The following is a 24,481-nucleotide window of genomic DNA, read 5'->3' on the forward strand; positions in this document are numbered from 1 at the left end:
TAAAAACCACGTTCAGAAACATGCAGACTCATGTTCAGAAATCTCCCCTTCATTCTAACTGTGGCTGCTATGCTGATAAACAGATTTTCTTAAAAGAAACTGTAAGGCAGAGCTAGACTTACTTTCTGGTGCTGAAAAAAACCCAGCGTGGCTAATTTCCCGCTTGCGGGAAATATCTGGCCCTACGCGTCACCAGCACCTCCCCACCCCCAGTCAAGCGCGGTTTATCTCGGCACTCTTTAGCTGCCTCTCCCTGACTGCCTAGCTGCAGGGGGCGGGGCTACTTCTTAGCCTCGCCCTCTTCATGGCCTCCAGCCAATACCTGAGAGAGTCGGAGGCAGGCGGAGCTACAGCGAGGACCCGCCCCTCAGCAAATCGGGGCTGAGGGGTGTGGCCTTCCCTGCTGACCCCGCCTCCCCGGCGCCGGGCAATTTAGAGCCGCGCGCCGGGCGGGAACGTAAGATGGCGGAGTAGCAACGCGAAGCGGTTAACAGAGAATCTCTGGGCCGACCTTGGTTCAGGTCTCGGCAGCAGCAGTGATCGGTGAGCGAAAAGTGCCTAGGGTAGCTGGCCAAGATGCCGAATATCAAAATCTTCAGCGGCAGCTCCCACCAGGATTTATCCCAGAAAATTGCCGACCGCCTGGGCCTGGAACTAGGCAAGGTGGTGACTAAGAAATTCAGCAACCAGGAGACCTGGTAAGGGCGAAGTTGGCACCCCGACCGGGCTCACCTGCCCGGGCGGCGGGGCGCCGCTTGGGCGCAGAGGGTAGGGGGATGGGGCCACCGCGTGAGTTCTAAGGGGCTGGCGTGGGGATGAAGGGACAGCTCTGTGGCGAGCGTGCCCCACGGGCTGTTTCCGTTATTTTACCTCTCGCGGGAGGGTCACGTTTATTCTCACCGTGTGGTGGGGTGGAGTCAAGATGGAGCATGAGGCGAAGCTCCTGGGTTTGAAGGCTGGGGCTGGAGGACCCAGCGCGAGGCTCGTGGCTGCCGAGAGCGACGGGAAGGTATAGCCGCTTAGCCTCGGCGTAGGGACACGTGGCTTTGTCGCTTCGTTTGAGCCATCCAGGCTGGACTGGGTTCGCTTCAGTTCTTGGACCAGCTTGCATGGGAGAACCTACTGCCTACTGAGCCCTCCTGGTGTTTCCCCTAGAGTCTAAGAAGCAGCTTTTCAATTCGAAATGGTGTGGGTCGGGTTTGGTATTGTGGGAAATTGACCTTATCTACCGAGGGTGCCAAAATTATTACTGAGGTTTTCCCTTAGATTGGCAAGCGTTGCCTTCTCACGTCTTTAGAATCGGACCCATACTTAAGTTTAATCTAGTTGATCTCACAAAGTGATGCGTTAACTCTGCATCCTGATTGCCAGCATCTCAGCTTGAACCATCCAGAAAATCGTAGGGAACCTTAATTCTGGAGTCCTTGACTTTCCCCATTGCAGCTACTGGTACGGATAATACAAAAGCATATTTTTTCAGTAGCAAAGTCTATCCTGAACTTGTCCAGTTCTCTTAGCCGTGTATGGGCAATTTAGGAAACAGTTTCATCCTTGAATGTTAAGATAATTGGGGAAAGATGATGGAGTGGAAGACCGAGATCGTAACGTGCATTGCATCTCGAATTTTTTTCAGTGCGTTGAGAATTAAACTTGTACCCTTTCCCCACTTCCACCCTCTTCCTGAACCTTGGGGCCATCTCAGAGACAATTTGGTTACCTGATCCTTTCACTACCCCTCCCCTTCCACCTAAACACAGAATCTTCTAGTTCTGATAAGTGCATTTTGTGTTCTGTCCTCACCCTGTTGATCAGATCAGAGCAGTGCCCACAGTCTTAGAGATAGTTATATTCTGTTAAGGGGAAAGTTTACACCAAACCTCATATCGGTTAAATTAGTTAAGATTGCTTGGAACATTTTTTTCCTAAATGCTTTTATTTCCTTTTTTCATCCTTTAAACTGATCACCACAGTGTAACTCCCCTTATACTTTTTAGATCCTGCTGATAAAAGCATTCATCTGGAGTGGACAGCTTCCTTCTGGATGCTTGATTATTGTGCCTCTGGTTGTGATGCAAATGATAGTGCAAACACTGATGCCATCTGTAACCAGGCAATACCTTAGTCAAAAGAGGCTAGCTAAGCTGCTGGCTTTAGCTGTGACCACACCATTATGACTCACAGGGCCGTATTAAAGAAGACAAAACAGGACCAGACTTTGCAAACAGCAGTGTAGCTAGGGAACAAGAATGATTTTTCATTTAGAGGGGGTTTTTTTGGCCCCCTTAGAGAACTGTGGTTATTAAATCCTTTTCCTTTGCTTCTAGGAAAAATACAAAGACTTTGTTTTTCCTTGTGTTAACCCTTCACCCTCTGCATAATGCAACACACCAGAACCTGAGGCTATACTGGGAGAGGGGAGGGGGAGAGCAACTTAGTTTTCTGCTGGTTGATTTATCTGAAATCTTCAGCGGGCCCAATCTACTTGTGAGATATAAGGCCGATTTCATTTTTATACAACTGGATAGTAACATGCTTGGAAACATTGGATAAGATTAAACCCAGTGTGGAAAATTGCTGACGGCTTAGGTTACCTTGTTTCTGGCTTAATCGTTAGCTTTCTGGTTCCTTAGATGTTCTGAAATCTTCATTGCACATAATCAGATGTGTTGCCGGTGGATCTTCCCCCCACCTCCCTCATCAATTTTTGGCTTTTTTGCACTGCAGAAATGGTAACGGCTGCCCTGTGCGACTTTTGGGATCTAAAGGTCATGGACAAGGCAGCTCAGTGGGAGCTGTGGGTGGATCATCAGCTGGGGAAGCGCAGAGCCTATCCTCAAATGTGACAGTTTTACCATTTGCTCCAGTTAGGCACAGTCTTAGGGGGTGATGCTCTTTTTAACAGAGTGGCTTTTCTTCTGAATTCAGGATCATCCTTTGCTGCCCAGTTATTTAGGAAACATCCACACATAGATAAGAGAGGTTAAAAGCTCAGGCTCTGGGATCAGAGAACCTGGATTTGAATCCTTAGCCTTTCTTTGCCCCAGTAATCTCATCTGTAAGGTAGTATCTACCCATAGAGTTATGAGGATTAAATGAGGTTCAGGAGTTAAGTTCTTAGAACATTGGCCAATGCAATAAGTGCACAATAAATGTTGTTAAGAAGGGCTGGTGATAGAATTGCAGAAAATGTGGAAAATATAGACGAGGACGGGGGAAGAATGACATCCCAAATAATTCTACCACCCAAAATAAAGTCTTCACATTTTGATTTATGACCTTCCAGATGTTTGTGTGTTTATATACTTTTCTCAAAAATCTAAGACATGTGTATAGCTTTCTTGACTTAGCAGTATAATTTGAGGGGCCTGCCCTGTGGCCGAGTGGTTGAGTTCGCGTGCTCTGCTTCAGTGGCCTAGGGTTTTACCAGTTCAGATCTTGGGCACGACCAAGCACCACTCATCAAGCCATGCTGAGGCAGCGTCCCACATAGCACAACCAGAAGAACCTACAATTAGAATATACAACTATGTACTGGGGGGCTTTGGGGAGAAGAAGAAGGAAAAAACAGAAGATTGGCAACAGATGTTAGCCCAGGTGCCAATCTTTAAAAAAAAATAAAACTATAACTTGAATTTAAAAAAAACCAATATAATGAATAGTTTCTCCCCTTAATATTTAGTCTACATGGTTTTAAATAGCTGTATAGTCTTGTCTTACAGTTTTCCCTTAATTTTAGATAAACAAGTCCCTATTATTAGATATTTCCAATTTTTTATCTAATGCCTTTATATGAAAAGCCTTGAACTTAAATCTTTGACCATTTCTGATTATTTCCTTAGGGTAAATCCCTAGAAGGGGAATTACTAGGTTAAAGGGTATATATATCATTTTTTAGGCTTTTGATACCTAATGCCAAATTGCTCTCCAGAAAAGTTGAACCAATTTCCACTCTCATCAGCAATAATGACAATCTTAATAATAATTAATGTATAGTGAATGTTTAAGATATGCTAGTTCCTATGCTAAGCGTTTTATGCACATAGCATATTTAATCCTCTTGACACTGCTATGGGGAGTTATTCTTACTGTCCCCATTTTATGGATGAAGGGACTAATATTCAGAGGTTAAGTGACTTGACCAACTCTGGTTATTATTGTTCTTTAGAATTTTTGCTGAGACAACATCTCATCTGGCTTTTAAAACTTTTGAATATACTAACATTTTTTTTACGCCATTCTCTTCAATATTGATAAATAACTTTGGTATATTTGGTTACTCTGGATTGGCTGAGAGGGGGAAGACTTTAAATTTGGTTGCCTAGGATTCCCTAAGAACCGTATCGTTTGGTTAGTTCATCCCATGTATTTTGCACATGCCAACAACTCCGTCTAAATTCTTCAGATTTTCTTAAGAATACCACCTGCCTCTTAGATTCACTTTATTTCCTTTTTGTGTTTCTTAACATTCCTTGCTAGTCGGATGCACTTAATGCCTGATGCTAAAGGAAAGGGTAAAGGATAAGTTCATTTTCTCATTGGATGAACCTCGCCAGTCCTCTGCAGAACGGGGGAGAATGATTGGCCCAAAGCCGTTTGGAGAACAGGCCATTAGAGCTAGAGGGAAAGAACAAGGAGTGTTGTCCTTTAAATCGCTAAACCAGATCTTTCCACCTGATAGATTAAAAGCAAACAGGTTTTAGGCATAACTGTTCTAGCCATCAGTCACTGCCTAACTTGGCATTTCTTAGAGGAAACCATAAGAATATTATCAAGATTTTCTTGAGGATTCATTGAACTGTTTATTGACCAAGCTGTATAATCGGAATGTAGTTCATGGGCTTTTTAAGACTTTCTGAGAGTCTGTGCCTTCTAATACTACAGGAGGGAAAGACTGCTCTTGATTAGTGAGATCAGAACTATACACAGTAAAACAAGGTAGTGTCCTAGTTTACTTGCACCACTGTGTTTTTAATATAGTTAAATAACTTATTCAAGTTATTAGGTGCATACATGGTCATAACATCCTTCTACGCTTGAGGGTAAGTTTTAGTCCTAAGTTTGGCTTTGGGAAATGGCTGAACTGTTGGTTGCTTGTCATCAGGTGAGATAATAACAAAAGATTGTGTTGGGTGGTGAGCTGGTGATTTTTTAAGAGTTCATTTTCAAACTTTATGTGATGCTGGAGTAGAATTTTTGAAGGAATCACCTCTGCTAAAGCTGCCTATTTAGCAAATGCTCTCTGAGCTTTAAGTTGGCAGTGATCATTTAATTTTATGATCAATGCCTTACCTGCTTTCAAGAAAGGATTTGAAGTGTGTTTCATGACAGTCACACTCACAAAAGGTTCGTTAAGTACATACATCAGAAGCCCTATAGAACAAAGGGCTATAGTAATTGTGCCAAGAATCTGGCATAAAGTGATTACTGAAGTTTAGTGTTACTTTGACAGTATCCCTTGACTTTCTGGCAGCCAGAAGGATAAAGCCGTTTGCAGTGGATTATGTAGTTTTTGTTTTCGTAAAACTTTTGATACTTCCAGGAACAAAATTCTAAGAATATTATAGGTGGGATCGTAAAATAATAAGCAACTTTGTGGGTATTTTTTATACTGACTTTGATAGTTAAGGCGTTTGTAAAGAGAGATAAGCCACCATGGTCTAATTATGTTGTTTTCTGGTCTTACTTGATAATAAGAAAGCTGTAGACTAGATATTTAGCCTGTCTCTTATACTATCTTAGATCCATTGTCAAGCTGCTGTTCCTTAGCTCCTCGTCGGACAGCCTGACTCTGGCAAGTGAATGTGTGCAGCACAGGTGATATTCTGTGTTCTTGACTAAACCAAGAGCCATAGGCCTCCGGTACCACATGTAGAGGACAGAGTTGACTTTTTATTGGAAATCAATGTGCATAACTTTCATTCTCCCTCAGGGAAATGGATATCTTAGCCAAGGAGGTGAGGTATGGGGCTCACCCCATACCTGTGGGTGGCATTACAATTTTCTTAAGTTTTGAAGTTGCTCAAATATTTGAAGTACTTGGTCAAAACCCCAGAGTTGCGCACCTTAAATGTGGAAGGGACTCTTTTAGCCTGGGACAGCTCAAAGGGCGGGCAGTGTTAGTAAAGGACATCTGAGGAGTCCCTTCAAACTACCACTGCCTCTTGTTTGGGCCTACCATAATGAGTAACTTGCAGAGCATGTTTTCTTCCAGGAGGGGTTACTTAGTTTTGCCCATTTGTGTTTTTTAAAATTTTAATAATATATTTTGTTTACCCAATATATCTTAAAATATTATAATTTTATCATGTAAGCAATATTAAAATTGAGATATATTTTTCCTTTTATTTGTGCTGTCTTCACAATTAGGTGTGTATTTTACACTTACAGCACTTGTCAATTCCGTTCCTCAGTCAACAGTAGCTGCATTTCAAGTGCTCGATAACCACCCGAGGCCAGTGACTCATTCTATTCTATTGGGCAGTGTCATTCTAGCACCTACGCTTTGGAAAACATGGAAGTTGCTCTTCCAGAAAGGCTTCCCTGGCTCCCTCCTGCCTGTCCATTTGAATTTTGAAGAATGTCTTCAGAAAGTAATTTTGGCATTGGCATAGTTGACCTTGCTGACAGATTCAGTTGTTTCTTAAGCTGATCTTGGTGATTAATAGATGTCAGTTCAGTTCAGGGGTCCACAAAAGTGCTATATTGTTCATAATGTTGCTCACTATCACTCTTTCAGTATCCCATCAGAAAATTCTTTGCAGCTATCACATTTTGGTGGGCCCATCAGGTTGTAGTTCTACCCAAAATTAAATATCAGCTGCGTATTTGTGAAAGGACATGAGCACATTTGTCAAAACTTTTTAAAGATGGGGCTGGCCCAGTAGTGCAGCGCTTAAGCGCACACATTCGAATCTCTTCAGCGGCCCGGGGTTTGCCAGCCTGAATCCCGGGTGCGGACATGGCACTGCTTGGCCAGCCATGCTGTGGTAGGCATCCCACATATAAAGTAGAGGAAGATGGGCATGATGTTAGCTCAGGGCCAGTCTTCCTCAGCAAAAAGAGGGGGATTGGCGGCAGATGTTAGCTCAGGGCTAATCTCCCTTAACAACAACAACAAAACCTTTTAAAGAAACATGTTAGACCCACTTGCATCTAACGTGAAGTGAGTTACTTTGCGAGGGATGGTAAAAATCAAGTCTTCTAAATTTTCACAATAGTAGGCCTACAGAAGGTTCACATTCTGTCTAGGGTGAGTGGATGCAAGAGGCAGCCTAATCGTGAGAGGTATTCATTCATTCATTCATTCTTTCTTTGTACCATATTGGCACTGCCTGGCTGGGTATACATGTGAGCATGATCACTCTGGTCCCTGCCTTCATGGATCTTGCACTCTAGTGGAGGAGACATAAACAAGTGCATAAAAAATAGTGATAATAAATTGTGATAAGTGTTCTGAAGGGAATAACCACAGCGATGAGAGAAGACCTGGGGAGGGTCAGTTTATTTAACTTTATTATGGAACATTTCAAACATAGACAGAGGTAGGGAGAATAGTAATGGTCCTCCCGACCCATGTACCTATCACCCAGTTCAGCAGTTATCAACTTACGGCTAATCTTGTTTCATCTATTATTACCCCTCCCCACACACATCCGCAATTGAATTATTTTGAAGCAAACCTGATATTATATCATATCACCCATATATATTTCAGTAACCACAATACCATTTTCTTGCCAAAAAAAATAACAGTAATCTCTTAATATTAAATAAGTAGCCAGTGTTCAAATTTCCCTGTCTCATAAATGGGGTTTGTCACAGTTTGCTCCAATTGGTATGGAAATAAGGTTCATACAGTGCAGTTGGTTAATATTTAAGTCACCTTTAATCTTACAGGTTCTCAGGGAAGTCACTTTTAATAAGCTGGGCAGGGAAGACGTTTTGATTGGAGACCTGAGAAATGAATGAGCTAGTTGTAGGAAGAGCATTCCAGGTAGTGGGAAGAAATGCAAAGGCTTTGAGGTGGAAAAGAGCGTATTCAAGGAATGTAAAGGAAGACAGCATGACTCATGCATGGTTAGCTAGGGAGGAAATATTTTGAGATGGGCTATTTCTCAAATTAACTTAAAAACCAGAGTTCTCCAAATTCCCTCACAGTGTTACATAATTTCTCAGAAAATAATACAACTGAACTAGGTTCTTTTGACTTAGTACAGAAGTGCCTTTGTTTTTAGTTATACTTTTATGACCTCAGCTTTCACTGAGAGCTGAAGTAATGGTTTACTCAAATATACACAAGGTATAATGATGCACTTTTTGTTAAAATTGAATTTTGAGATAATTGTAGATTCACATTCAATTGTAAGAAATAACAGAGATCCTATGTACCCATTACCCGGTTTTCCCAAAGTTGCCAACCATAGTTTTCCCAAACTACAGCTTTCTTGCACAAAAACTCTAGTGTAGTGCAGCAACCAGGATATTGACATTGATGCAGTGAAGATAAAAAAGCCATTCTGTCACCACAAGGATCCTTCTTGCTGCCCTGTTGTAACCACACCCACCTTTCTCCTCCTCCCCCTACATCTGTAGTTTTCTTTTTATATTGCCTTTATCTGCTTTTGGTATCTGGGTGATACTGGCCTCCAAAAATGGTTGGAAGGTATTCCTTCCTCATCTGTTTTCTGGAAAAGATTGTGCAAAATTTGTGTTAATTTAACTGTTTGGTAGAATTCCCCGGTGACGCTGTTTTAGATCAGTCTTCCTAGAGGCTTATCAGTTTTATTGATTCTCCTTCCCCCGAGAACCAGCTTATGTTTCATTGGTTTTTCTCTATTATTTTACTGTTTTCAATCTCATTGATTTCTGCTCTTATGGTTATTTTCTTCCTACTGCTTACTTTGAGTTATTTTGCCAGTTTTCTAGTTTTTTGTTGTAGGAACTTAAGATTATTGATTTGAGCAAATAATGCACTTTTAACGTAAGGATCCCTAGTATAAAATACTTCTTGAATTCAGTGCCAGAAGGTTGTCGACGTAAATAATCCATAACCAATCTATAAATGAAAATTTGGGAGAGTTTATTCTGAGCTGAAATCTGAGGACCATGGCCCAGGGCCTTTCTTCCCAAGGAAGAAAGGGCACCAAAGAAGTTTGGTATACAGAGTGGTTATATACCCACAAAGAGGATGATTTACATATGATTGAAATGTCCCTCCCACAATAGTCACAAGATTGCCCTGTGGGCACAGCACTTGATGGACACTGCAGGTAGTGGGTCTGCTATTTCAGCGGGTGTAGCAGGAGGCAAGTCTATTGTCTGGAGCTGGGCGGTCACAGGTGAGCTCAGCCATCAGTTTCTAGCCTAAGGAAAGATGCTTAATCCTTAAGGAAATGCCAACGATGGGAGGGGTAGGGAAGTTGCACCTTTATCTCAAGGGCCTTTGTTCTTGCCATAGGGAATCTCTAAAGCAGATGTACCATGCATGCTCAACAGCCTCAGTCAAGCCCTTTTGGAAAGACAAGGTCAGGCCGAATTAGGTTTACACCAAATGGCTTCCTCATATTCTCCAATATATCCTATTGCTTGCCATTTTTATTTGTCAGGTTTATGTTCGGATATCCCAAACTAACGTGTTTTCCTCTTTGTTCTCTCTGCTCGGAACCTCAACTTCCCTGTTCTAATTGGTTTCTGATTTGATTTTTACCATTTGCTTTTATTTCTCTTGGTTTACAATATAAACTAATCTCACTCTTGTTAAAGGTGAGATCCTTTCAATTGTTACTTGGATTGGAAAGGAATAAATATTAATTATCTCCTCTATCACCTTCTTCTGGTAATAGAATTATCTCCTATTGGGGAAGTTTTTCTCTTGATTAATAGCAGTTATCAACTATTCTAATTTACTCCTCGTCTACACATAGTACACACGCGTGCATGCATGCACACCCACCACCCGCACCACTTCACCTGGAGGATTAATTGGGGAAATGGTGTTGCTTTGAGGTGTCACTGAGGTTATTACTTTTAAATCATGATTTATTCTTGGTAAGGGTCCAAGTATGGCTATCAGAACTTTCATTCTGTGGTGAAATATAGCCCTACTCCATAATTAGAATAACTTTCTGTGAGATTTTTTAAACAAGACTTACTAATTGGACCAGAGTATGGTGAGCCTAGAATGAAGGCAAGGACCGCATGTTTTATTATTCTCCATTGTGTCCCTAGCACCTAGCACAGTGACTGGCATATGAACATTTCATGTTTGTTGAGTGAACTGCCAGTATGGTAGATGTGCTGCTGTCTTCTGTAGAAGGCATCATTATAGAACAGTAGTGACTCATTCTTTATATGATCTTTCTATTTCTTTTGTTATGTATGGATTGTGACAGTCCCAGATGCTGTAGCAAATTTGCATTCATATGTCGTGTACCTGTCTGAAATGAGATACAGGCCGCCTACTGAAATTATGGTCCAATTACTTGTAAGTACTTTAGCCAGTCTTTTTCATGGCATGTCACACGTAAAAATAGGTAATATTTGTATAGTGCACTAGAGTACTTGTAGAATATTTGTGTAGTAAACTAGAGTAAACTGAAGCAGTAAACAGCTTCTGGCACAGGGGCTCCTCCAAGAGAGCTCCTGAAGTCTGAGGGGGTCCGTGTCCACATGCAGCTGTAACTGATTCATAGCATACTAGAAGGGCAGCTGTGCTTTTGAGACCTTACTGTCTGTAGAAGTATAGTATAGTGCTTAAAATCTATTGTTTTTGTTGTCCTGTCTTTCCTGTTATAGTGTGGAAATTGGCGAAAGTGTCCGTGGAGAGGATGTGTATATTGTTCAGAGTGGCTGTGGTGAAATCAACGACAATCTAATGGAGCTTTTGATCATGATCAATGCCTGCAAGATCGCTTCAGCCAGCCGGGTTACTGCAGTCATACCATGCTTCCCTTATGCCCGGCAGGATAAGAAGGATAAGGTAGGAACAGAACCTCTTTTTTTTAATCGTTTTTTTTTAATCACAGGAAGCAGAAGCACTTGCCCAAAATCGCCAAAAAATTCCTTAATCATCAGATAGATATTTAGAGGGGATTACTTTTGTAGCACATTCTCTTAGGTATTATCCGATCTTCAAAACAATTGACATGTGATTTGTTTGTATAAAGCAACACATATGGAGTCGATATATTTTTTTCCAGTCATACCTGTGTGACTTTCGGTTAGCTCACTGCTGTTTTTAATTGTATCAGTAAGACTAAGCACCAGCTCCCATAGAGTAGACTATTTTTTAAACTATGGTAGATCCTCTGGGACCCTCTTGGGGTTCTAGTTGTGGCCTCTTCATAAAACCTGAAGTCTGTTACATGAATACTTGTTCTCCTTATACACACATGCATGCGCACACACACTGCACCTTATTTATCTGGCATATTAGACGATAAGCCATATACATGAAACTTTACAGGTCTATTGTAATCAATGCCCAAATTTTTCATACAATGCCTGGGAGAAGGCCAGATATTTTTATTCCAGTAGAGTTTGGTGCTCCTACAGAGTATAAAGGGCACGGGCTTTTCTATTTCACAGTGCAGAAGGTGTGTTTACCTGTTATTTAAGGGGGCTGAGGTTGCTGGAAGGTTGACCTCCAGATGAGTAAGGGAGTGTTGTAATTTACAAAACTACAATTCCCATTCTGTAATGTATGTTAAATTTTGACATGTTAGGTGTTATACAGGTTTGAGTATATATGTGTTGAAACAGATTTTAATAAAATTCTTTCAAAAAAGTTTTTTTAAGTCTGCCTAATTTAAATAATTGAGCATTGGAAACACTTGAATAGGCTGAAAATGCATACATTTAAGTTAAGAAAATGAAAGGTAGGAAGGTATTTTCTTTTCTGAAACATGTATCCTGAGTTGGAAAAGTGATATTGCACTTTACATTTGTGCTAGATAGTGATCTACTCAACGTCAATGGCCATGTCACTTTCTGTGAATTTCCTGGTAGCCCAGTGCCTTGAACATAGTAAGTACGCAATAAATAAATGCTTCTTGAGCAAATGAATTGTTTCTCAAACTGGCTTCTTGGTGTTTTTTTGTTTTTCTTTCCTCCCCTCCGTTTAGAGCCGGGCTCCAATCTCAGCCAAGCTTGTTGCAAATATGCTCTCTGTAGCAGGCGCAGATCATATTATCACCATGGACCTGCATGCTTCTCAAATTCAGGTATCAGTGGAAGCTAAATGCTAGCTTAGAAATTATTAGGAGTTAGAAAGTAGGGAGCAGAGGACTGATAATGTTGAAGACTGCAGCGAAGCAAAAAACTGCCCAAGTACAGCTCCAATAAACTAGACATTGACAACATATTAAGCATCCTCACCTTCAGCAGAGTTCCTGATCTTAGTCATTTAGGGTGGTTGGAAAGGGAGGCGTCTGGTATTCTGGGAAGAGCATAGGCTTGGGGATCAGATCTAGTTTGAATACTGGCTCCGACGCTTACTAGCTTTGTAGCCTTGGCAGGCTATTTAACTTCTCTGAACATACACTGCTTTGTTATTGTGAGTATTAAATAATATATTAGGGGCGGGCCTGGTGGCGCAGCGGTTAAGTGCGCACGTTCCGCTTTGGCGGCCCGGGGTTCGCCAGTTCAGATCCCAGGTGCAGACGTGGCACCGCTCATCAAGCCATGCTGTGGCAGGCATCCCACATATAAAGTAGAGGAATATGGGCATAGATGTTAGCTCAGGGCCAGTCTTCCTCAGCAAAAAGAAGAGGGTTGGTAGCAGATGTTAGCTAAGGGCTAATCTTCCTCAAAATAATAAGTAAATAAATAAATATTAAATTCATAGCATAATGCCTGGCTCACGACAGGTGCCAAATAAATGGGAGGTGTTATTGTCATCATTAAATTTAGAGCCATAGATTTGGAACCTACTTTCTAGCATAAACCCAGAGTAAGGGGAATGGAATACCACCTTATATTTTATGCTTTTTAAAGAGACTTTCAAATCATTATCATTGCAGGCTTACGGCAATCCAGTGAGATACATAGGACAGGTGATTGATTATACCCATTTTATAGAAGAAGAGCAAAGTTGAGAAACACAACTAATCTGTAGCAACTAGTGTTAGAACACAGATCTCCGGACTTGTAGTTACTCTCTGTGACCTTTTATTATAAATACCTTCCGCTAAGTTTATAGACCATAGCGTCTCTAACTGCATCAGTTAGCTTTTGCTCTTTAACAAACCAGCCCAACATTTGGCGGCATAAGGCAGTAAATATTTATTGCCTCATGAATCTGCACGTTGGCTAGGAACTTCCGGTCTCAGCTGAACTAGGCCGTTTTCCCCATTGGCTCACTCGTGTGCCTGTGGTCAGTTGTGGGTTCGCTGAGGGCTGGCTTTGCCCACCATGGCTGGGTTCTCTTGCACAATCCAGTCTCGAGGAGGCCGTTTTTATAGTCTACCACACTGGGCATGCCTTCTAATCAGTTTGAATGTTGTAGTAAGGTATCCTTTGGGCAAATTACTATTCTCTTTGTGTTAGTCATGTATAAATGGAGGAGAAGGGTAAACCTTAAACTTACACAATGTTACGTGTCAAATTTATTCAGTTAAAAAATAAATAAATGGAGGAGAAGAAAAACAAAGCAAAACTGACCCAGCTTCTTCCTGCAGGGCTTTTTTGATATCCCAGTGGACAATTTGTATGCAGAGCCAGCTGTCCTGAAGTGGATAAGGGAGAATATCTCGGAGTGGAGGAACTGCACCATTGTCTCACCCGATGCTGGTGGAGCTAAGAGGTATGGCTGGAATTTGTATTATTCCCAATGTACTGGGAGAATCTTTCAGATGGTTGTATCAGAAAGTGATGTCTTTCTATCCAAGTGACAGGTTTTAAGTACTTTGGAATGAGTGTACCAGTAGCTGGGGCTTGGGCTGGATATAGTTCTACTCACTCGTCTATTACTGGCCTGAGTCACTACCCAAAAGACAAGACAGCAGCCAAGGGGCCCTGGATAGTCTGGTATTGTGGGCTTGACTGTAACCCAGTAATAACTTGGCATTGCAGGGCTAACGAACTGCTATAAACCTACCAGGAAGGGGAGGAAATTTGGTTTTCTAATGAATGGCACCTGCTATCGACCCACGTGATAATAGCGGACCAGTAAGCTTTTACACACTTCTTAATGCTGTTGTTAGACCATTTTGATCCTTTGAATTAAAATATTAATCAGGAAGGAAAATAAAGTATGGTAATTTTCTTTAAACCCAAGATCTTAACATTTTAAACAAACTGATTGCCAGCGATTGCCAGTGGCCGTGCTTTGCAGCTCACATGGTGCTGACCAAGAGCTTTTGATTTCCTTAGTGAGTCACGCGTTAGTAATGCATTCAAAAGTATGGCACACATTCTTGTTGTGGAAATAGAATAAAGAGCGACAAAACACAGATGATTAGGAAAAGCGAATTCAGATCTTTCTACAAGCCATTCAAGTCTTCAATAACTGTTTCTCAACAACTTCTTTATTTCAGTAACTTGAACAGAACTGATGAGCTGAGAACTTGAGTTCTGTTATCCAGCCAGATGTATAGCTTTCTGAGTCCCACATAGTCACTAATTACCATCTGTAATACTACAGTCAGAACCGAAAAAACATTCTGCTAATGGTAGTTGTCATACTTGCCTTAACTTATTGGGCATTATTTTCACATCTTGCCATGGGACTTAGAAATAGTCATGTTTGAAATAAATAATCAAGCAGGATTTTCTTTCCAAAGTTGGGTACAAAAAAAACTGCCTTCAGTTAGATGACTTATTGCTACATGACTTTTTGTTGGTTATAATTTTCTTATAGTGATGGAGTCTTTTCAAAGGGAGTAGCTATCACTTCTGTCTTGGCAGGGTTTTTGGAGTAAGTAGACATCCCTGTGCGATTGTGACCTGCACATAGTGCTCCCCTCAGGAGTATAGGCAGTGACTTTTTCTAGCTCTTTATGCTTTGTCTATCCCTGAGTCTGTAGGCCATTGCATGTGGATGGTCTTGGATGCTAGAACTAATTGATCATGCATCTGCCTCGGATCAGTCATCATTCCAAGCAGATTGGTTACTCTTGATGTTATGTGTCCACACAGTAGTAGTGCAGAGTACAGAGTTTGGTCATTTAGATCAGGGTACAAATGTTGCCTAGGTTATGGTTCAAGCCTTGTGTGTTCTCTGTTAAATGGTCACGGTTCCCCTATTCAGCAAAAACTCAGAGATGTGACCATAGTCACAAGGGAGACAGGACACAATGCTCTGGTTGGATCTGTGCTACATTAAAAAATAAAGCCCAAGGCACAGACTTCTTCACGCATGACGAGGATGGCACAGTGGAGCACAGACGTACACATCACTGCGTCAGCACACTGTCATTTACACTGCGTAGATTTCTATTTGAGTGAATTATATGGGACTTTGTCACCAGGTAGATTTGTCTTCTATCCTACCCTCTAGTCTGGTTTGTATTTTGTAATAAAAAAAAAAGAATTCTGTTTTGATTTGGAGACACTTTGGGCTATACAGCGAGATGCCCAATTCGCCTGGTTAATTGGTATAACTTTCTTTCTAGCAGTCATTAAAGGAACTCCCAAACTTGGTGTTCAGGTACAGTTGACATTGACAGTTGGTGGATCACTGAGGGGAGTGTGATGAGGGCACGGGCATTGGAACAGGCTCGGGACTGCTCCTCTCCCTCCAGGTTCAGGTTCACTTCTCACCACTTCCGCATGTCAAATCGGGACAGTCTGCACTCCCGGCATTAGTTAACCAAGTCTGCTCTCTCCCCTCCTGCTGCCAATCCATTAAATGAACATGCCTTAGCATTATACTGCTTCCCAGAACTGGTGAGAGTGTCTGTCTATCCCCCACTGTAACCCAGAATGAATTATAATATAAATTTGACTAATATATTCATAAACTCCTCTCAGGATATGGAGGCATCAGTCTATAAAACCCAGTTTGTGATGTCAATCAATTATAATTGCTTGCTTCCAGCCCTGGGAACTGTTTGGTTTCAAGGAGTATTTGCCCCCAGAAAGCAAGCCCATTCTTTAGTCCATTTCTTTTGTCTTAGGAGCCCCCTCCCACACAGGTTGTAACTGTAAACTCCCTGTTTTACAGAGTGACCTCCATCGCAGATCGATTGAATGTGGACTTTGCCTTGATTCACAAAGAACGGAAGAAGGCCAATGAAGTAGACCGCATGGTGCTGGTGGGAGATGTGAAGGATCGGGTGGCTATCTTAGTGGATGACATGGCTGACACTTGTGGCACAATTTGCCATGCGGCTGACAAGTGAGTGCTGAGCGGTGGGGCCGGTGGTTAGAAGTGAAAAGCTAAGCGCTATCCGAATTCCTTCAGCCTGCTGATTCATTTTGGAACTGAATTGAGGGGATGATAAACCAGCTTTGGGAGTTTTTCATCACCTTAGGCTTGAATTGCAATACATATGAATTGATGAGTACTTTATTTTTTCCCCAGATTTCCTTAGGTTTTTTTTTTTCTTTTTATTGTACTCAATTATCTATAACATAAAATTTACCATTTTAAGTGTACAATTCATTGACATTAGTTACATTCACAAGGTTGTGCAATCATTGCCACTTTATTTCTGAAATTTTTTCATCACTCTGAATATTCTCCTTTCGGTAGTTTTTTTTAACAAGTTAAAATAGAAATCTGTTGGCTTGAGCAGACAGAAATATATTCTCATATTTATATTTCACCTGAGCCAGAAACCCTGCTCTTAACTTCTTGAGTGTGCGTTTAGCTGCTACTACCCCTGTTCATATTACCTGTCGTCTCTTGCCTGCACTGTTCTAAATTGCCTTCCTCTGTCCTCTCTGCTGCCAGTCACCAGTGTCTTGCCTCCCTAGTGCATCTTTCACATTGCCTTCCCACTTGCTAATCTTTCCAAAACCAAGGCTAGATACCATCACTCCTCTCCTGTAAAACCTTAAGTGGCTCCCTGCTGCTTACAATCCAGGTCACTATAGACAGCATTGTTTCTCACGACTTTTTTTTAACCTCTGAGTGTGCCTTTCCCAGGGCCTGGCATATAATAGGTGCTAAAAAATTTGTGCACCAAATGATTCCTGATTTGGATCCTGGAGTATAAATTTGTAAAATTCATTTTGTCCTCATATTAGTAAAGTAATGCTAATTGCTATAACAGATCAACTCCCTGAATTGTCAGTGGCTTAACGTGATAAAGCTTCTTTCTTGTTCATGGTGCACTCCAACACAAGTATTCCTCTTTCAGTCTTGTGGCACTACATCTTTAACCTGGGGCTTCCAAGATTAGTTTGGGATACGGTTCCATTTTGGCCAGCCAGAAAGGGAAAAGAGCATGGAGGATCACCCATGGAAGATTTTTATAAGCCCAGCCAGAAGTGGTATACATTGTATCTGCCCACATTTCGATAGTCAATATTAAGTCTCATGGCCACGCCTAACTATGCAAGGGAGGCTGGGAAATGTAGTCCAGTGGTGTGCCCAGGGAGAAGAGATGGATTTTGTTGAGTGCAGCAGTCTGTGCTGCAGTCCTTATACACTAATTCGAACCTATTCAGATAAGTTCTTAGTCCAGTTCTCTCTCCTTGCTATGGACTGAATTGTGTCCCCTAAAATTCATATGTTGAAGCCCTAATCCCCATTGTGATGGTATTTGGAGATGGGACCTTTGGGAGGTAATTAGCTTTAGATGAGGTATGAGGGTGGGGCCCTCAGGATGGGATGAGTGCCCTTAGGAGAAGAGACACCAGAGAGCTCACCCCCTGACACACACAGTGAGGTGGCAGCCACCAACAAGCCAAGAGAAGAGGCCTCAGAATGAAACCTACCTCACCACCAGCTAGTATTAGACTTCTCAGCCTCCAAAACTGTGAGAAATAAAATTCTGTTGTTTAAGCCACCTGGCCTGTGAGATTTTATTACGGCAGCCAAGCTGACTAATACACTCCTCCTTCCTAACTCAGATTCTATAGTGACAAGTAAGATTAATCCAAATCTACTCTGCTTTCTCCTCTAGACTTCTCTCAGCTGGAGCCACCAGAGTTTATGCTATCCTGACTCATGGCATCTTTTCTGGCCCAGCCATTTCTCGCATTAACAATGCATGCTTTGAAGCAGTAGTAGTCACCAATACCATACCTCAGGAGGATAAGATGAGGCATTGCTCCAAAATACAGGTGAGGATGAGATTCTTGCAAAACAAAGCTCCACTAAGCCTTGAGGAGGTGGTTACATATGTTGAATTAGGTGTCTGGGTTCTGAAGATTTCCTCCTTTGCTCTTAAGGGTTTAGTCTGTCATCAGGATCTGTGATCCAAAAGTAAGAAAATCACGTTTAAAAATTCAAATTGCTAGACCTCAGAATCTCTGGAGAATGGAGCCCAGAATTCTGTATTTTGACAGGCTCTCGCAGTGATTGTGATGCACACTCAAGTTTGTAGGTCCATGCTTTACAGTATGTGTGTGTCACTCTTAACTATTGGCTCCTGCAGGTGTCCTGTGAAGCCTTTAAACTGATGGTGCGCTCCTTAGAACTGCAGTGTTATTCAAACTGTGCTCTGGAAGCCACCTAAGGCAATTACTTACAGTTCTTGGGGGGGGGGGGGGGGGGTTTGTGGTTTTTTTTTTTATTTTTTTGAGGAAGATTAGCCCTGAGCTAACATCTGCTGCCAATCCTCCTCTTTTTGCTGAGGAAGACTGGCCATGAGCTGACATCCATGCCCATCTTCCTCTACTTTATATGTGGGACGCCTGCCACAGACAGCATGGCTTGCCAAGCAGTGCCATGTCCGTACCCGGGATCCGAACTGGCGAACCCCGGGCCGCCAAAGCGGAACATGCGCACTTAAGCCCTGCACCACTTGGGCCGGCCCCAGGAGTTCTTGTTAAAATGCACATTCCTTTACTCCATCTAAGACCTACAAAACCAGAGGTCCTGGGCTCAGTATTCAGAGTAATTCCCCAAGTAATTGTTAGACACTGAAGTTTGAATTCTGTGACACTAAAAGAACAAGGCCTTGCTTCATTAAAAATGTGTACAGTACTCCATTAGCTTTCTGAAATTTGTAGAATTGAAGGGTTGATGTCATTCTTAAAGGTTTTTTTTCAGCTTAAATATTGTTTGGTCTTTTTTCATTCCTAAGAATTTTCAAATGTCAACTCACCATCATCCTGGTGCGTGCGAGTCAGGGTGTTTTCTCCATTAGCATTTTGATTCTTTCCTAATGGTTGTATTAAAAATGTTATGAAGGCTAGCTGGGCGCGGGCTCACGCAGGGAAACAGCACAGTGCACCAGCCTTAAGAGGAAGGACCCTCATCAGGCTGCTCATCAGTGTCTGCAGATTGGCCAGTCATCTCTGTCTATATGATACTAACTGGAGGCTTTTCTTGCCTTTCTAGGTCATCGACATCTCTATGATTCTTGCAGAAGCCATCAGGAGAACTCACAATGGGGAATCGGTTTCCTACCTGTTCAGCCATGTCCCTTTATAATAGAATAATTTCTGAGGCTTTTTAAAAATAAAGTGAACCCCGCCCCTTGTTTTCCCTTGGTATTTGATGAAAAATTCAGCAGAAGACCCAGCTTGCTCCAGTGTAGCTTTCTACATCCCACATCAGATATATTAACATTTCTCCTAAATTAGAGAAAGACAGATTGAGATTAACTGCTGGGATTTCCTCCCTGCGTTGTCTCATTCTGGCTTTTCTGATTTTGTGAGCCTTGCAGCTTTAACTACAGCTCAGCTGCTGCCAGATTTCAGACTTTGAAGGGTGTTGTGTAGGGGTGTTGAAATGTGATTGGGGAAGCTCAGACTCCTTTGCATGTGAATGCTTCAAGGTTTCCTTGGTTCAGAACTACTAGCAACAAAGCCATCCCAATCCCCCCCAACCTGTGACAAGTTCTCTAAGGTCTATTTTAAATTGCATCAAGAGCCCTTGGCAGCCCTGCACCCAGCTCTGGTTGCCGATCCCCTGTCAGGTAGGAGCAGGCAGCTTGCACAGCACTCCAGCGGGGCCTGGGGGGAGGCAGCACGTAGTGCAGCAAATGCTTCTTGGGAGGAAAAAGCCTGATCTGTCACCCTCTGCTTGGGGACTATTGCCTGGATTGTCCTTTCTACTTGTTCCTTTCCCTTTGGCTTGACCTTCAGCCATCTTGACCTTTTCCTGGCCACATATCTTCTTGGCCCCAAATGATCACTGTACCATAGTCTTCTGGAAAGCAAACTCGCTTCTTGCTGTGTATTCTCTAACACTGACACGAGATTATTTTGCTGTAGCTTAATCTTCCTTAGCCTACTGCCACCGTGGAGGTAGGTTTTAGGTGGCGGTGTAGTGCCTTTTGATTAATTTAAGTATTTGAGTTTCATCTTCCTTCCTTGGATCTGTTCAGCCTCTCAAATGACCCGAGATTTCTGTTTAAAAAATGTTACTGTTTCTTGTAGAGGAAACTAATAAAGTGTCTGTCTGTGTGTGCTCATGGGTCTTTATCACATCTGTACTGGTCTCTCTGCGGGAGGTTTGGTTCAGGTGTCTTGCTGCCCATAGGATGTATAATGCCTGCTGGATCTCTGGTTCTTTTTCCTGGGGATAGGAATGAGTTATTTTCTTACAGGAAGAGAGTAGTTTCTGTAATTCATTTTGAACCAGTTTTGCCAAATATGGTAAAATTCTCCTACATCAGTAGTTGACACACATTTGGCATTTAATTTCAGCCCTTCTAAATAAAAACTATCTGGGGAAGGCAAATATGCAAAATTGAAGAATGGATTATAATGCCTTCCAAAATTTTAAGTGAATTTCTTTTTTTTTTTTTCCTAAAGATTAGCACTTGGGCTAACAACTGTTGCCAATCTTTTTTTTTTTTCCTGCTTTTATCTCCCCAACCCCCCCCCCCCCCGTACATAGTTGTATATCTTAGTTGCAGGTCCTTCTCGTTGTGGGATGTGGGACGCTGCCTCAACATGGCCTGACGAGCGGTGCCATGTCTGCGCCCAGGATCCGAACCCTGGACCGCCGCAGCGGAGCGCGCAAACTTAACCACTTGGCCACGGAGGCGGCCCCCTAAGTGAATTTCTTTGTGCATCATCAAATAAGGGTGCTCTTTTACTCTGGGAAGCTACATGCTTCTGGAGCTTTGTGAAGAGTGCTCCGTTATCTTGGAAGCCTGGTTCTGCTTTTGTTTGTTTTTGCTTTGAGTATTGGGACATCTACTCTACAGTGAGTCTTTTGAAAAAAGTGATTCAAAATGGACCGAAGTGAGCTCTGAAATGTGTGCCTCTGACCCTCTAGCCCTTTTTCATCTCAGACCTCTGCTCTGAGAGAAGCTGACATGGAGCATCGATGCCTTAACTTGCTGATTATCCTATTTCCTGAAGTGTTGGGGTCAGTTGATCAGGGCTTGCCACGTCAGAATGTTTGAACATAAAACCTCTACTGTGGGCCCCCTTGGGTAATCCAGTTACGAAGATGAGGTTTTGAGGTCATTCAAGAAGGGCCCTCAGTCCCCATCTTTGATCTATATGCCTGAGGGAAGGACAGTACTCAATTCCCTGTGACACTCAGCAAAGTGCCATAAGTACCTCCAAGCCGTTCCTTTTTTTCTCCAGTGGGAGACACCACATGTCCTGGATGGCCAGCAGTTCTTGACTAGGAAACAGTAGCAGGAAGAGACCTGGTGGGGTGGAGGAGGCAGCACCAGAGCTGACCAGAGTTGCAGTGAGAGCACAGTTGCAAGAAAACTGTACCTGTGATAGCCATGTGATTGCCTCTGAGCAAAAGGCCTCACCAGGTTCTGCTTCACATCCCTTCACCTCCTTCCACCCTCAGAACAGAGGAAAGGAGAACTTGGACCACAGCTGAGCTTGGCAACTCCCAAAACTAATGCCTTTATAAAAGATTTATTTCATCTCAAGTTGGGGCTGCTAGTCTCCTTTCCAGATTTGGAATAGAAGCATTTTCTGCTAAAGAGTTTATTTAACTTGACCATTAATAGCATGTAGCCCTAACCTGAGGGTTATTAGAATCATAAGCATGAAATTTTAAAAAAAGGAAACGTCTCTCCTATTGACCTACCATCCTACCATCTCACTCCTCCTAGCTCTTGGTTGTGGGGGAGGGGGAAGAGGCCTCCAGAAAGGAGTCAAGTTATTGGTGGCACCTCCCTGACAAGGAACTCTCCAAGAGAGGGTGAAGGAAGAGAGCTCACTCCACTGCCCCGAGGCCCACCACTTAACGTAGAGACCACTGAGGGAGTAAAGGCCCCCGTTTGTGAGAGCAGCCAGTACATTCGGTCAAGAAATGCAGCCAGCCTCCTACTCTTGTTTCAGTCTGTCCCTCCAGGCTTTAGCCTGATGCATCTTCAGTCGATTGGCTCCTGGAGCTCCGAGCCCCGGCTTCCTCTGCCTCTGGTGTTCCCTTGCATTTGCTTTCATTGTCCACTGACAAGGCGTTTTGCCACCAGTGCATAATATGACCGAGAGAGGTTCGATAATAAGAGGGCCATGTGTCTTTGGAGTCCTCTAGGGATGCCAAAGTGACCCCCCATCACGTGGTAACTGAGGTCACAAGGGTCATCTAGTGTCCTCCTCTCACTAGCTGCAAATGGGAGAAGGGAGGATTAGAATTAACACAACCGCGGGGTGGGAACGCACCTCTTTTGCAGGCAGAGGATTGACCAATCGTGTGCCGATTAGTCATTTGCTGCCTTTTGCCGACTGCTGGCTCTCCAATAAAGCTGTCCTTAAAGGCTCAGCCTTTTGTAAGTGATTATCCGAAAGCACGCTGGGTGGTATCCCTCCCCTCAGTCATTCATTGGCTCCTGGACACTGCTGCTTCAAACAAGTGGCTTCTGTCACGAGGGTCATGGTTTAAAGGCAAGGTGCTACAGCTAGAGACTCCCTCCTGCTTTACTTCTTTACCATGTTTTGAGCCCTGTTTTTCTCTTGCAGATTTTTTGCCAGTCTGAGGCTCCTTGTTTAAGAATAAAGTAAATTCTGCCCCAAACCGTGATGGATAAGGCTCAGTGACCCACAGAATCTTGGCTCAAGCACTTCTTCTAAGTCAGGTTTTTCAAAGTCGTCTAGGTCTTTGCGGGACAGCTGCAGGGGAGCTAAGGGGTGAAGGGGCAGTTCGGCTGCCATGTAGTAAAGGCAAGCGGGGGTTGGGATCCGGCCTTGCCATTGGTTCTCAGGTTGTTCGGGCATGTCTGCTGGGGTAGGTGTTGGCAGTGGTCTCAGGAGACTTTGCACTGTTAAGAAAAACCTGTGTTATATAACGGTTCTTTCAGGGGTACGATTGAATGTAAGGTTAGATGTTAGCTGTCAAATCTGAAGGAAATTCCAGTGTAAAGGCAGTTGCTGAGAGCTTGCCTACAGTCTATTACCCGGGGAAGGTCCTTGCAGTCACTCACATTTGGTGCATTCGGAACAGAGTGTTTCAGTTGCAGGAGGGGGTCACCATTTCTGTTGAGTGTTTCTTACGCTGGAATCCAAATGGGGGGTGAGGGATATAGGGAATAATAGCAAGAAGCAATGGTCCTTCCCTTAAATTTCCAGGAAGTTGAGTTTGACCTGAAAGACCCGTGGCAATGATTGTTTAGTTGCCCCTCTGCGTGGACCCTAGCATTGCAAAGGTGAAGGGCTTGGAGGGCTGGCCAGATTCCTGATGCCTTGCCCTTCCTGAGACTGCTCTCCTGCCTCAGCACCGGTGGCGGGGGGGGGGGGGGGGGGGGGGGGGGGGTGCGGGCGTGAGAGAGAGGACACTTCCTGACCACCACCTGCCATTCCCCTCTCCCCAACTCTCTCCTGCCCAGAAGCCTGGATGCACTTAGCCTTTGATGTTCCTAAGTAGATCTTGCCATGAAGATTCTTAGGATCTCCCGTTCTTTTTGAGGGTGTTCCCTTAGGGTTTTGCTTCCAGAGTGAAAGGGAAGGAGAGACAAAAGGGCGGGGGAGCTTTTTCCACCCCAGCCCTTAGTAACCTGACCAGCCCCAGAGCCTCAGAAACCTGGCTGGCTCCTTGCTCCAGCTGAGTCCATGAGGGTGTGAGCCTCTTTGCTGCTGGCCCTTGGTGCCCCTTGGTGACAGCCTGCTGTCCCCGCCCCATGCCCTCAGTGAGACCAGTGGATCTCCACTAGCCACAGAGTCAGGCTGTTCTCCATCTTTTCCCTTTCTGGAGCTATTTTCCTCAATATATTCCTCCAATAGCTCAGCTACCAACTGTAAAATTAAAAACGGGGGGAGGGGAAGCTCATTTTGAAGCAAAAATATCTGAAACCTTGCCAAGTGATGATAGGCTGACTCCCATTCCCCTATGCCCTGCTTTGTTTTTCCAACTGTCTCAATTCTGTTCTCCGCGTCTCAACCACCACACTCAGCGTGTCCACTCGCTGCTGCAGCTGGGGCTTGTTGCTTCACCCAGGTGGTTGCC

General features: G+C 43.3%; 1 protein-coding gene across 2 annotated transcripts; it reads left to right on the forward strand.

Annotated features, from left to right (window-relative positions):
• The first annotated feature begins 372 nt into the window (after nucleotides 1-372).
• Nucleotides 373-20,527, forward strand: PRPS1 (phosphoribosyl pyrophosphate synthetase 1). Of its 2 annotated transcripts, none has more exons than XM_001491375.5 (7): nucleotides 373-698; nucleotides 10,795-10,978; nucleotides 12,123-12,221; nucleotides 13,677-13,801; nucleotides 16,163-16,336; nucleotides 18,072-18,231; nucleotides 19,454-20,527. In XM_001491375.5, exons 1-7 carry the CDS (start codon nucleotides 577-579, stop codon nucleotides 19,544-19,546), a joined length of 957 nt encoding a protein of 318 aa, XP_001491425.1. In that variant the 5' UTR covers nucleotides 373-576; the 3' UTR covers nucleotides 19,547-20,527. The 2 variants fall into 2 exon arrangements, with proteins under 2 accessions (XP_001491425.1, XP_070114264.1); XM_070258163.1 differs by having other exon boundaries at nucleotides 426-543.
• Nucleotides 20,528-24,481: the final 3,954 nt, after the last annotated feature.

Source organism: Equus caballus, chromosome X, assembly GCF_041296265.1.
Source record: "Equus caballus isolate H_3958 breed thoroughbred chromosome X, TB-T2T, whole genome shotgun sequence".
NCBI lineage: Eukaryota > Metazoa > Chordata > Mammalia > Perissodactyla > Equidae > Equus > Equus caballus.

Excerpts from the sequence above, each read along its gene's own strand:
- PRPS1 (XM_001491375.5), top strand. The coding sequence starts at position 577 with ATGCCGAATATCAAAATCTTCAGCGGCAGCTCCCACCAGGATTTATCC. Across the intron at positions 699-10,794 it reads TTCAGCAACCAGGAGACCTG|TGTGGAAATTGGCGAAAGTG; the intron begins GTAAGGGCGAAG and ends TTCCTGTTATAG. Across the intron at positions 13,802-16,162 it reads GATGCTGGTGGAGCTAAGAG|AGTGACCTCCATCGCAGATC; the intron begins GTATGGCTGGAA and ends CCTGTTTTACAG.